At 46.8% G+C, this 12,751-nt stretch overlaps 1 protein-coding gene across 1 annotated transcript; it reads right to left on the bottom strand.

The window, feature by feature from the left end:
• Positions 1-2,391: 2,391 nt before the first annotated feature.
• On the bottom strand, positions 2,392-9,032 carry LOC131260594 (probable G-protein coupled receptor No18). Its single transcript, XM_058262359.1, has 5 exons — positions 8,612-9,032; positions 6,619-6,721; positions 6,410-6,535; positions 4,230-4,407; positions 2,392-3,108 (listed from the first exon to the last, which is right to left on the bottom strand). Exons 1-5 carry the CDS (start codon positions 9,030-9,032, stop codon positions 2,392-2,394), a joined length of 1,545 nt encoding a protein of 514 aa, XP_058118342.1.
• Between the last annotated feature and the right edge of the window lie 3,719 nt (positions 9,033-12,751).

Raw genomic sequence — 12,751 nt, forward strand, 5'->3', positions numbered from 1 at the left:
TAGTTTTACATCGAACGTGAACTTTCCGTCGTGTGGTCTTTTTCCACTGGATACATCTTACCTTTTAAGCCGCTAACCTCCAAAGGCCACACGGCATCCGTCCGCCACGGTTGTTGTACCGGGTTGTGCCTTCCCCTATGCCGCTGATAAAGACTGATTGGCGCATGGATCGATTCAAGCTTTTACTGGAGGTGAACTAATGCAATAAAAAACGTAATAGCATTACGGTTCCGTGTCTTCCTCTGCATGCAAATCATACCAGCACAAGCTGGACCTCGGCCGGACCTTGACCGACCGCTGACATTTAGTGCCCGAACGCCCGTATAACGAACTAAATAACTACGGAAAATGGAGGGATCTTTGAGCCTCTCCATCTACTGCTTTGGATCATCATATCAAAGTGAAAAAAATAATGAAATTTCGAAATGATATCCAATTGAACTTCAAGTATGCCTTCAGGATGAACGCAGCATGAAATGCGAAAAGTGAATCGGATGAATTCTTGATCTTTAACAGATCGTATGTATCGTTTTTTTTACATATTAACTGAGCTCTTGAAATATAAACAAAATCTTTCCATTCTTCAAACTACACAATATTCTATAGTGCGGTTGTACTACTTATAATTCTTAATTAATTCAATCATTTAATTTTAAATATCCGTATTTAATACTTCTATTCTATCTTCATTCAACCCATGACAAAATATAATTTGTTACGCAACACTCCAATCTCCTTTCAAAGTTTCTTTCTTTTTTAAACCGCAAGAGTTTCACAGTTACTACCAACGAAACAGTTTTCATGAGTTCATAGTGGCTGACGGTCAAAGTTTTTCCAGAGCAAAGTCACTGCCGTTGACAAATTCGTTTGATGATTTGTGTATTGTTATTCATCATTTGAAAGCTCAAAGTAGTTGCGGCCGATCGGTGCGGTAACGGCATGAGAAGTAACCTTTGCGTTATGAATAGAATTGGGTCAAACTGAGAGGAAAAAGTTTTTCTGGGTATTGTTCTCTTCAGATGATTTTCTGCTTTGTTCGTTGGATTTACAAGATTTTTTTTAAATCTTCTTTTCTGCTCTTCTTTAGACCAGAGAAATAATAATTCAACAAAAATGCAACGTTCTTACAATATAAGATAAAAGACCAGGCGTCTCCATCTCCTTGGTTATTTGAATGCAACATAACAGATGCTATAAAAAAGTGTGCTATAAATTTCACCGAGCCAAAATCATTCTGCACCTTGCATTCAATTCCAAGGATTTGTATACAACCATAAGAATCAGACAATCTTATTTCGGTAATTTACCGGTACCGGTTCGTGAACACACGACCGTCATTGTGAATGCATTCATACGCAACATAATGGTATTTTGATTTCTTCAAAGATTAGAAACAATGGAAAAATCTTTTCTCGCACAAAGCTGCTGGTCCGCATAGGACCTTCCATTACGAGAATCATAAAGTTATTAGAAAATTGTTGCAGCAGTTTTTAGTACAATCATTTTTGATCAAATTAACACATAGATAAACACATACAAAATTAGTGTAATACTAATATATGAGTTTCGTGGCAAGTTCCAAATTGGCTGTCTCCCACTATATGGATCATTGGTAGTCAATGTGTTAAAATACCGACCGGTTTCTGTACCTATTGCCAAACAAATTTTTTTCAAAAACTAAGAATTTAGGAAGAATTTTTACTGTATAAAGTTGTTTGTCTTGAAAAGGCCTTTCATTTGAGTGGTCAAATGCCAACGAATTAAAAAGTTACAAACAAGCTTGGATGGCTTCTGATTGTATTAATCGTATCCATTACCGAACATACATAATGTAAACCGTCCACAGTTAGTAGCTATGTGGTACCATGTAGGTCGTTAGAGCTACAAATGAGATTATTTCTGAGATATCCAAAAATTTTGTTCCTAGAAAGCACCCAATGTAGAAGGAAATTATGTAATGAGGAGAAATTCGTGGAAGTTTTTCAGGATGCTTTCTGGAACATTTCTATCAAAATTTGTTATAAATTTTGGAAATTTTACTATCAATATGTTTGTACAGTCTTAGAAACGGTCTTATTGTTACGGTTTAAAAAAAAATATATCAGAATCTTTCTCATCATCGCCACTGAAACGAGTGAGGAATCGCAGAGTCGCAGAAACAAAAAAGGAATCGGATGAAACCGTTACAATTAAGCAGCGGTAAACGATTTCATAAATAAACTATTACTATCTCATTTCATTTCTTTCTCTTGTTTTCTCATATTTGACATGGTAAATTGAATAAAACCGAAACCCTTCTTGCAGCAAATAGAATAACAAACGTGTGATGTCTTTTATTTAAATTTGTAGAGCGTTGTTCAAAAGACGCAGGGCATCATCAGGTGCCCCTGCCTAGGACTTCAAAAACGCGAGGTTGTGCTTATTCTTAAAGAACTTCCGCAGCGTGAGGCGCCAGAAGGCGACCCGAAAGTCGACGTTGTAGAACGCGTAGATGAACGGGTTGATGGCCGAGTTGATCCAGCCGAGCCAGGTGAGAAACTCCATCAGCTCGTCGCTCTTGGACGCGTCGGGCAGGAACGGCATCAGCAGGTAGTACACGAAGAACGGCAGCCAGCAGGCGATGAACCCACCGACAACCATGCTGAGCGTCTGGGCCGTCTTCGTTTCGCGCTTCAGCGACGAGATGCGAATCGGGATGCGTTTGCCGTGCAGGCGCACCTTGGTCGCGTTGACCGTGACGTTCGAGGCGCACGACTCCGACAGCGAGATCTGGCTGGCGCTGAACTGCACCGTATTGATCGGTCGCAGCTCGAACGTGGTGCCGGAAAACTTGGAAATGCCGCTACCGCTGCTGCCGTTCCGCTGCGAGCTGCGAGACGCCGCGTTCGGGGTGGTGCGGGTCGAGCTGAGGAACTCGTACAGCGTCTGGTGGGAGGTATTATGACTGCTGCCTCCGTTGCCGGCGTAGTGCGGGGTGGTGAGCCCGTGGCGACCTCCACCCGTCACCCCGTAAGCACCGGCTCCCGCACTGCTGACCATCTGCCGGGGGCTGGTGTCGGCGTCCGAGGTGCAGTTATCCACTTCGATATCGCAGGTCTTTTCCGTGGCCTGCGAAAAAAAAAGAATGATCCAGAGGTAGAAAACAAACCATAAAAGCCATTGAAAAGGTCAGCCCAATGGATTGCGATGAACGGAGAAAATTGGCCCCATAAAACTAGCACAGGAACCAACGGAGCAAATAGAGAACCGGACCACCGGACCACTAGTACACACAACAAAAACAACAACCAAAAAACACGGGGAAAAGGAATAACACTCGCTTCTATCACCTTTCAGCCCGTCCCTTTCGACCGCGCGCCCGCTACCGGCGACCAAATATCCTATGCTAATATTTAAAGTCGGTCGAAAGCACGTACTGGGCCACCCACAAGAATGATGTCCTGCGGTTGTAGTTGCCTATTTTAACCACGTTTTTTTCGCTTCCCTTTCGAGCTACCGAGTCAATTTGTGCCTTCACGATATATCTTATGTTTTTTCTTGTGGTTAAGGGTTTTTATGTTGTAAACTTCTGCTTTTGTAATACAAAATAGATTGTTTTTGTTTTCATGAAATTTATTTTCCTTCTAGCATGTTCTTTGGCAAACAATGGATGTACAACTGTTTTAGAAAAGCCTTCTATTATGAACGTAACACAACAAGGGCTGTACTGTATATTCCTTAACATGTTGACATCAAATAAGGATCTTCTTTCTACCACTTCACTAAGCACTTTATATGATGACTATTTTAAATAAACTCCTTTCTAAAACCTAAATTAATCAACCCTCTCATAGGAAATCTGTGGAAACAAAATTTAAATAAAACTCCCATCGTTGCGGGGCTGTGATTGTTGGGGTTTTACAAGCCCTAAAAACACAAATCACTCGCCGCGCTCTTGACATTCTAAAAATATTTGTCCACCCACCAAACCGGGCTTAACTCACCTCGGGGCGAGTCATTAGCATAACAACAACGGACTACTTGAAATTAAATCCCCAAAACACAACTGCGACCGGCAAACAAACCAATCGACTACCCGGGATGGATGACAATCCGGTGGCAATCCTTCTAAGCGATGGTACCTGAAAACCCCCCGAAAGATGGATGGTCCAGCCTCGAAGGCTTTCTAGCTAAACGACAACACCAACGGCACCGACCGTTTCGGTTGGGGTGAACGGTCTGCGACTTACCTCCGTTTTGGTCATGCGGTTCTGGCGCGAGGTCAGGACGCAGCAGATCTTCGAGTACACGTACAGCATCACCGTCATCGGGATGAAGAAGGAACCCATGGCGGAGAACACCACGTAGCCCTTGTTTTGATTGTAGTGGCACTCGTAGCTTTGCAGTGTCCTGCGGTCCTGATCATACCTGTGTGTGTGGGTTATCAAAGCAAGAAAAAAGAAAGGAAAAAGCTACTCAGCAACATCTGACGAAGCGGGGGGAAATGGGAAATCGAGAGATAAAGGTCTCGCAGACAGATTGCCCGACAAAACGGAAATGCTACACGGCGCACGTGGTGTATCCCCCGCTCCGGGAGGGTAATTGATTTTGCTCAGATTAAATTTTCCAGCAAATACAAAATTTTCACTCACCCTGCGAAGTGCCACCGAACAACAACACGCGCCACACACCGAGCGGGTCGGTTTCGGAACTTTTGAATAAACATTCGGAATTAAATTTGCCATCGTAATATTTCGGCGCCAAACCCGCTTGGAGAGGAGGGAAAATTGGTAGTGGGCTGCAATTGTGCGTACCCACTGGGAAAGTCAAAACGGAAAGCACTTTACGTGTTCGGAAGATCACGTCACGGACATTCGCCATATTCGCCGAAGCGCCTGATCTTTTACGGTGGCCCGCGGGTCCGTGGAAAACTTTTGCACATTCGCCTTTCGCGTGCGGTGGAAAAATTCGCGTGAAGCCAAAGTTATGCCTTCTTTCTCGGTGTTTATGTTTTGCTTCTTGATTTGTTTTATTTTTACTACCAAAGATCGGCATCTTGTGAAGTAATCGCCAAAACGAAGCACATGATAAGGTGGGAAAAATGGTGGAAACCTCACAATGGAATAGACAGAAAAATTTGTCAAATACTCGTCAGACTTGTCTCGTGGAATAAAACCAAAGCATTGGAGAAAAAGAAACCCCGGCATGCAACGGTCAGGCCATTGTGCCCAAAAATAAATGTATGATGAAACTTTCCTTCTTTCCCTTTCCCCTCCCCCCGAAGATCTTCACGGTTCAACGATTTTTCCGCGTACTTCGGCCACAGAAGAATACTGGAGTTTATTTGCCCCGTCCCTTTTGCTTTCGAGGAAAAGTGAACCGCTTCTCGCGAAAGTCCTATGCTCCGTGTAGTTCGAGGCTATTTGTCCAGCCTAATTTCGCTAAAAGGTTGGTCAATCGCATTGTACTGGCTCGTGATCCTTTGCGTGAGAGGATTATTGTTTGTTGTTCGGTTTTCACCTTGTCCATGTCCTTCCTCACTCACATGTGACAAAACGTATTAATCCCTGCTCATTCGAAACTTCCGGAGCGGAAATGAATGGACTGCGATTAAAGCCTAACCACGCCACGGGGATTTCGAAGGCTTCGGTCTTTCCTTCAAAGAAGGGGAAAACTTTTTTCCCACAACGGATTCCGGTTTTTTCGAGGCACTAGCAAACGGGTTGAATCTGTCACAGACTGAAAGTGAGCCTTTTAAAAATAAATGTTAAGCTAAAATTCCCCACGGCGAAAAGCCACGGGTTTGGCTAACACATTTTCAACCGACACGATAAGCGAAACAAAGAGAGGAAAAACACAAAAACTTTAACCACCGAAAGTTGACAACTTTCCTCCCGCGGCCGTGTCTTGGAACCGGTCTTAAAATAAAATTCACTTCGCGCGTAACGAAACGTGCGAAACAGGACACACGTGGCCACATTCCGCTCCGTTTGCCGTCAACGGGCCGTCCGCGCCCCGAATATACCGCACGCTCGAATGAAGCAGTCCATTTTATGGTTGGTCGTGCGGCCCACGAGCGCCTTCGTGCGCGTGCAGTTCGATGGCCCTTGAAGGCATCCACCAGCTTCGAGACGAGCGACACGTTCGCCGAAGCGCCGAACTTCCGAGACGCTTAGGCCAAATCCTAATGGGTGTTTTCGCCATTTCGCCAGTGGCAGATTCGAGCAGCATCTCGAGGAACGACTCGCGGTGAGGGGAAGGGGGGTCACGCCGTGACAATGGCCGTGAAGTGAGCATCCTTAATCCCACCATCAACACGCTGCTTAAGATTCGTGGCGAGTGTGCGACGTTTCGCCGTGGTCCTTTTTATTTCCACCACTTCCGGGTAAGCAGGGTAATCGGACGAAGGGATGCGGGGGCCGATACTTACCAGCCGAGAATCGGTGGACACGTGATGGCCAGCGCCACCAGCCAGACGACGAAAATCATCAGCAACGCCAACCGCTTCGAACGCCGCCGCTTGGAGTAGGTGAGTGGCTGCGTAACGGCCAGATATCTGCGGAAAGTGCCAGTGTGCGAGTGTGAGAAACAATTTTCCACCCTTCCCCCTCCCACCCCCAGCACCCCGGGGTCACTTACCGATCCACGCTGATCGCACAGAGGCTGAGTATGGAGGCGGTGCAGAGCAGCACGTCGAGCGATATCCAAATATCGCACAGTATCCAACCGAGCTGCCACGATTCTGGGGTAGTAAAACCAACGTCGGGTCACGATTCCGGCGACGGGATAAGAGTGGAAAACATCAGTTAGTGAACGGCTGGGCGGGGGCGCAGATGTGTGTCGAAAGCAGCGCCACGCGCAAAAGGAAACGTCGCGTGCAAACGTCAAAGACGTCACACGACCTGGCCCACCCTCGGTGAATTTTCCTCGGATAAAACGGCTCTCATACGCACCGTCCACCGAGCCCGATGGGGGTAAACAGCAATAACTGGAGTTTGTTTATTCAAAGGATTACTTTCACTTTTCGGCGACCCGGTTCTGCCGGCTCGCATATCGCATCGCCGGCCCCAAAATCCTACTCGCAGGAGTCAATTTGCGCGCAAGGCAGCGGGAAAGTTGTGTTAATTCTATTTGCGTAGCGCTTCGCCGGTAATGAACTTTCGGGCAAATTATTTTCCAGATTTGTATCCCGGAAACCATTCGGGGAGGGAAAGGGAAGGAGAGAGAGAGAAAAAGAAGGAGTGAAAGATTGTTCTGCAGTCCTTTAGGAGAATTCGTCTGATCCCTTTTTCGTTGGTTTGCTTAAGGGACGGGGAAGCGCAGGGTGGCCCGTTTGCGACCGGTGGACATTTCAAACAGGAGAAATAAATATGATGCAATATGAGTGCTCGTGTGAAAAATATCTCGCCAGCCCTTTTCCATGGAAGGAAACCAATGTCTTAAATAAATATGGAATTGGAAAGTGAAATTTTCGAACGAGCTTCTAACTATTTCCAAACTTTCCTAATTAGAGCGAATAAATACTGGTTCACTTCTTCGCAGAACTCTCTAATACACTGGGGGAAATGTTAGTGTTAGTGATCCTTCTAGGAAATGAGATTCACTGTAGTATTAAGAGATACTCAAACTACCGGTAGCTTCCATCGTTTATCAAATGAGACGTTACATTCCAAAGGATTTTTTTCCATTTTATCATCAAATCCATCAAAAGTGAACAAAGTTCCATTTTCTAGAAAATTCTGTCAGCAGCTTTAAGGAAATCAACCGAAACGAAACCCCCGGTGTTGATGCGGTATTTATCTGGCGGATCCAATCGGGAGAGAGGGACACACGACCTACCCGAGACCCGGATGAGCCTTCCAGAACCGATCGTATCGCCTGTTCCGCTTTGCAGTGGTGCAGAAAAATGCTTGCTGCATGCGAAAAGAACACGTATGATTTAACGACGCTGGTGGGATCTGGTTTTGTGCGAAATCGAGCCAAGTGAGGGCAGCAAAGGGAACGGAAAATAACGACAGACGAAAATCCCCATCCCTCGACAAAATGCCAAAGATAGCATCAAAGGAAGGGGAGGGAAAAGATGGCGCGTGAAACAGCCAGCTAGCTGGTGGGATGAAACGACAAAATTGCTCATTCCTATATGGAAGCGGGAGTGGAGATTACCGGAAAAAAAGCTGCATGTAAGCCGACGCACAGCAAAAGTATGAAAGAACTTCCCACACTGTTGCGTAGAAACAAGGAATTATTTGCCTTCATGCGCTCATTTCAAAGTGAGCATAAGTAAAGCCTTTTTTCCGTTTATACAAAAAAAGCCAACAAATACCAGCTTTCAAATGTTTGCGGGATGATTGCAAGGTTGTTAAACGGTGTTTACAAAGCAAATAAACACGCTATCAGAGGAGTGGAACATCGAGCTGCAACAGAAACTGCAGAGTTTGGAGCATTTTGCACTTCAATCGCGTAGCAATAGGCGCACAACTTAACGCGCGTCATGAACGTCACCGTGTGCGAAGTGGCTGTAAAACGATAAGGACTTAATATGTACGTGATGATAAAGAAGGCCCCAGGAACGGAACGTGGGCATGTAAAAAAGAAAAGAGACAAAACCGGGCGTTCGAGCCGCTTGACGTACCGACGACGAACACGATGACGGCCGGCGGCATCACGAAAATCCCCACGAGCCAGTCGGCCACGGCCAGGCTCATCACGAAGCAGTTGGTGACGGTGCGCAGGCGGCGGGTGGTGAGCACGGACAGGATGACCAGTGTGTTGCCGACGACGGTGATCACTATCAGCAGGCAGAAGAGCGCCACCAGGACCAGCTTCTTCCAGGACAGGCAGGGTCGGGTGCAGCCGAACCGGTGCGGCGCATCCGTCCCGAGTGCCCCCAGCGTGGCCCTCGTCCGCCCGCCGTCCGGCGTGTCCTCGCTGAGCTGCAGATTAACGAACATCTCCTGGTAGCTGCGGCTGGTGGACAGCGTGGCCGTATAGTTGATTAGCAGCGAGGCGGTACTGCCGACGAGGGTTGCGTTGCCAGTGCCGTTCCAAGCCATGTTTTCCCCGGGAACTGTGGAAAGCTGTGAAGCGATTTTTCACGCCACCGTCCGGTCGGCTGGTATGTAGCGTACTCGTAATCTATTAAACCGGAGGATCTTATATTGTTCCCTCCGTACCGTTGCCTACATCCAGTTGATTTTCCTCTCGCCTGTTCCTTTGTTCCTGTTGCTACGCACGTTTTCAGTGGCTGAAGCGTGAGTGTCGGCGCCGGTGTGCCAAAATCCTTCTATATTTCCACCGTCCAGCGAGTGAAAACACGCTCAGATACGGCCCCGTTCGCCCGGGGCGTGCGACTTTCGGGTTCAAATTCATTACACAAATTTCACACAGCACAGAGGAGCGGGGAAAACATAAAAAAATAAACAGCCCCTAAAATGATTCGCACAATCTTCCCCGGGTGGCGTACGGTGAACGGGTTTTTTGGGAATGTTTTAATTCACCCGCAGGGTTGGCAACCGTTTCCGCCCGCTGTGCGAGACAGAATCCTGCCCTAGAGATAGAGAACGTGGCCGGACGGTGGTTGGAAAAGTGCGCTCTGCTCGGGGCGAATCGACTGCACCGGATATTATTCGATGTGAGCTGGCCGGTAGATGCAATGATGCAGGCAGACCGGGCTTGACCTGATGGCCAACGGATGATTGCGGTACGTTTCACTTTGATGGCGTTTCCTCCGTGCTAATTACGTCCGGAGTCCGCTATTCCCCGATGAACCTGTCAATAAGCAAACAAGAGAAGGGAGAAAGTTACTGGTTGCTTTGATCATCGGTAATCGTGTTCGGTAAATATAGAACGTCGTGATCCAGGGTGTGTGTTCGGTGATGTTTATTCACTGATTGAGATACTTTTCATGTATTTCAATTTAAGCTTACCATAGTACAGGTGAATGAGGAAGATTCATTCACCCTGCCGAAATTGAAAATTGTGTAATTTTACGAAAGCTTTCCTCACATACCTACCCATTGGTTAAACACAGCTAATTTCCACAGCTTTACTGTGCACGTTATGTTTGAGTAATTGATACACCTGTAGTTCGCAATCCTCTTCACCGAAACGAATTTTGCCTGGTAACCGATTTTCCCGGTTGGCAGCTTCCGCCCTCGTTCGTTACCTCGTATTTGTTGGCAACGGACAAACGGCCATGAAAACGCTAATACTTAACGACCACCGTGTGTGTAACGCACGGTACCGCTTATTAATAGCTTTATAAGCCGTGAGGCAGATTAATCATGACGGGTGATGCTGATTGCGAAACCTTTTTTGACGAATCCCTAACTGCCGCTATGGTCCTCCGAGAAACGGCAGGGAAACCACCGAACAGTTCGTCTTCCGCCGTTCCAGCGAACCATTCTTATCGCTTCCTTCGCAAAATGGCGTGGCAAATTTGGACAGCTTCATTCACTTTCAAGAACCCGCCGCCACTCCAGCTTTGCCATTTCCTAGTGCGAGTGTGTTCTAGAAGTGTGCTCATGGGAACCGGCTGTCGCTCTGTTCCGGTGAGCAGTCGGGTGCTTTTGTGCTTTTTCATCCCGAGCCCGACTGCCCCGGTCTTATGCTGGTGCTCGCCAAAATATCCTATCGTCATGAGACCTCTCCTTTTCTCCCTTCACGTTCCCCACCCTCTTCCAGATCTATTGGCGTACAGATTGAACGCTAAATTTAAATAAATGTACCACCAGATGGCGTACTTTGAAGCTAGCAAACACGAACGCAAAACGGAACACGCCTTCGCTCGAAGACGACGTCGGCTCGGTCTCCGGGGAGGCTTTCCTCCCGAAAGCCGCGCCCGGGTCGGGTGGCAGCAATCAGAGCAATTGTCAGACGCCTGTTAATGATGATAAGTATTGCTACTCGACCGGCTCAGACTTGACTGCTATCAGCGGCTTCACATGTGACAGTTGAGAGGCTGAGCCAAAAAAAGAACCGTCCTTTCTTACTCGTGTTAAACTGTCCCCTAATGGCGTTGGAGAAGAGCACCGTAAACGAATATGGAATGCACTGAGTATCTCCCAGACAAGTGTCACTTCTAGCCAACGATTGCTGATTCGGCAATCGATTGCATACTGGATGGTATTGATTTTTTATTTTTTACACAGATTTTGATCAATTTTGCATTATAGAAAATACAATAAAATACTGCAAAACCAGATTCTGAAAGTGAAATTTAAAGCGAAATTTAAACATAAATCAAATGTTCAAAGTTAACTCCATTTTAACTCCAATATAAATAAAACTAAACTCCAAAAACTTGTAAACATAACAGAAACTTTAGTTTGTTCCTTCTTTACAAGAAAGATTTCCTCCCTTGTTCTGTTTAACTAATCTGTTCACTTTGCTCATAATGATGATTGCTGCAACTCACTGCGTGTTCTCGTGCTCTGAGTACTCTGTAGAACCTCTGCGTGGTGATGATAATATGTTCACAACGACAACGACCATATGTCTCCGGGGTGAGTACAGTGCCAAATGTTTCGTTCATTTAATTACCATCTCTCGGGAGTTGATGGCCTTGCTTCCGCAGGATACTTAAAAGCTTCCGACCATCTGTTCCCATATGCTACCCGTCGTTAGGTGCCGGCTCGGAACATATTTCTTGCGAAAAGGTGTCCCGTAAAGGGAACTCCTCGGGTGATGGTCCGTTTCTTATGGTTCGTAAATAAAAAAGGTGCGACATCGTTCAGGTCGTCTTCTTGGGCCGTTTGTGTGGCGCTACCCAAACCCACCACAACCCGTACGCCAACGCTCACGGGAGCCATTATGCGTAGTTCAACAACATCGCGCGCAAGGAGTGAATCCTACGGCCTCCTGATTCATGCACCTTTTACTCCCACCCCGGGTGACATCAGTGTTTGTCCGTCCGTCGTGGCGGCACAGGAGCGAAACCGACCATAGCTCATCAATTAATGGGACCGTACATCATCGTGCAGTTCGCGCAGTTTTTCTTTGTTTTCCTTTCGGCTTTCTTCGGCGCCTGCTTGGTCCGGCTGTTAGCATACCGGAATTGCACACCGACGCGTTCCACATTACAAGGTGGCCCGGCCATCGATTAACAATATATCTATTTGTTTGCCTTTCCATTCCGTCCTTCAGCCCTCAGTCTTACCCACCCGCACCAACACACACTCACACCGACCCCGCTAGGCCGCCGCACACTTTGTAGTTCATTCCGTCAACACGGGCCTGGCTCGATAAAAACGGGGCCAATCGCCATCGGTGCCATCGAGCAAAATTAGCGACGGTAATTAGCTTGATAACTGACACATAAATTCCTCCACCCCTACCACCCCTTTTCCTTCACCCGACGCGGGTGGCCGTAAACTTTCTCCCGAGGCCCATCTGCCGGCCTCCATTAGCTGTTTGCGACGCTTGTTTCTTTCTTCCGTTCTCTGATTGCGCCTCATAGCCACACGTAAGCATCTGTGTTTGTGTGACATGTGTGTATGTTCGCTTGTCTTGACAAACCTAGTTGATTACACACTGCGCGACGCCTAGTTTTGGAGCGGGCGTGGAAAAACCGATCCAAGGACGAACGAAAGAAATACAAGACAGACAAAAACACACAAACACAAACGGCTCGTTCAAACGAAACGCTAGTGATGACTCCATTTTCATCAATCACGACCGAATTTTGGTACCAAGCTTCGGAGCGAACCAACAACAAAAACAGCCAACCCAAGCGAGCATCTTCCAACGGAACCAAATGGCGACCTTTTTCGGC

Source organism: Anopheles coustani, chromosome 3 (assembly GCF_943734705.1).
Source record: "Anopheles coustani chromosome 3, idAnoCousDA_361_x.2, whole genome shotgun sequence".
Lineage (NCBI taxonomy): Eukaryota > Metazoa > Arthropoda > Insecta > Diptera > Culicidae > Anopheles > Anopheles coustani.

Coding starts and splice junctions, on each gene's coding strand:
- LOC131260594 (XM_058262359.1), bottom strand. CDS start 9,032: ATGGCTTGGAACGGCACTGGCAACGCAACCCTCGTCGGCAGTACCGCC. Junction 6,722..8,611: donor CGTCATCGTGTTCGTCGTCG/GTACGTCAAGCG, acceptor TTACTACCCCAG/AATCGTGGCAGCTCGGTTGG. Junction 3,109..4,229: donor ACCGCATGACCAAAACGGAG/GTAAGTCGCAGA, acceptor TTTTTTTCGCAG/GCCACGGAAAAGACCTGCGA.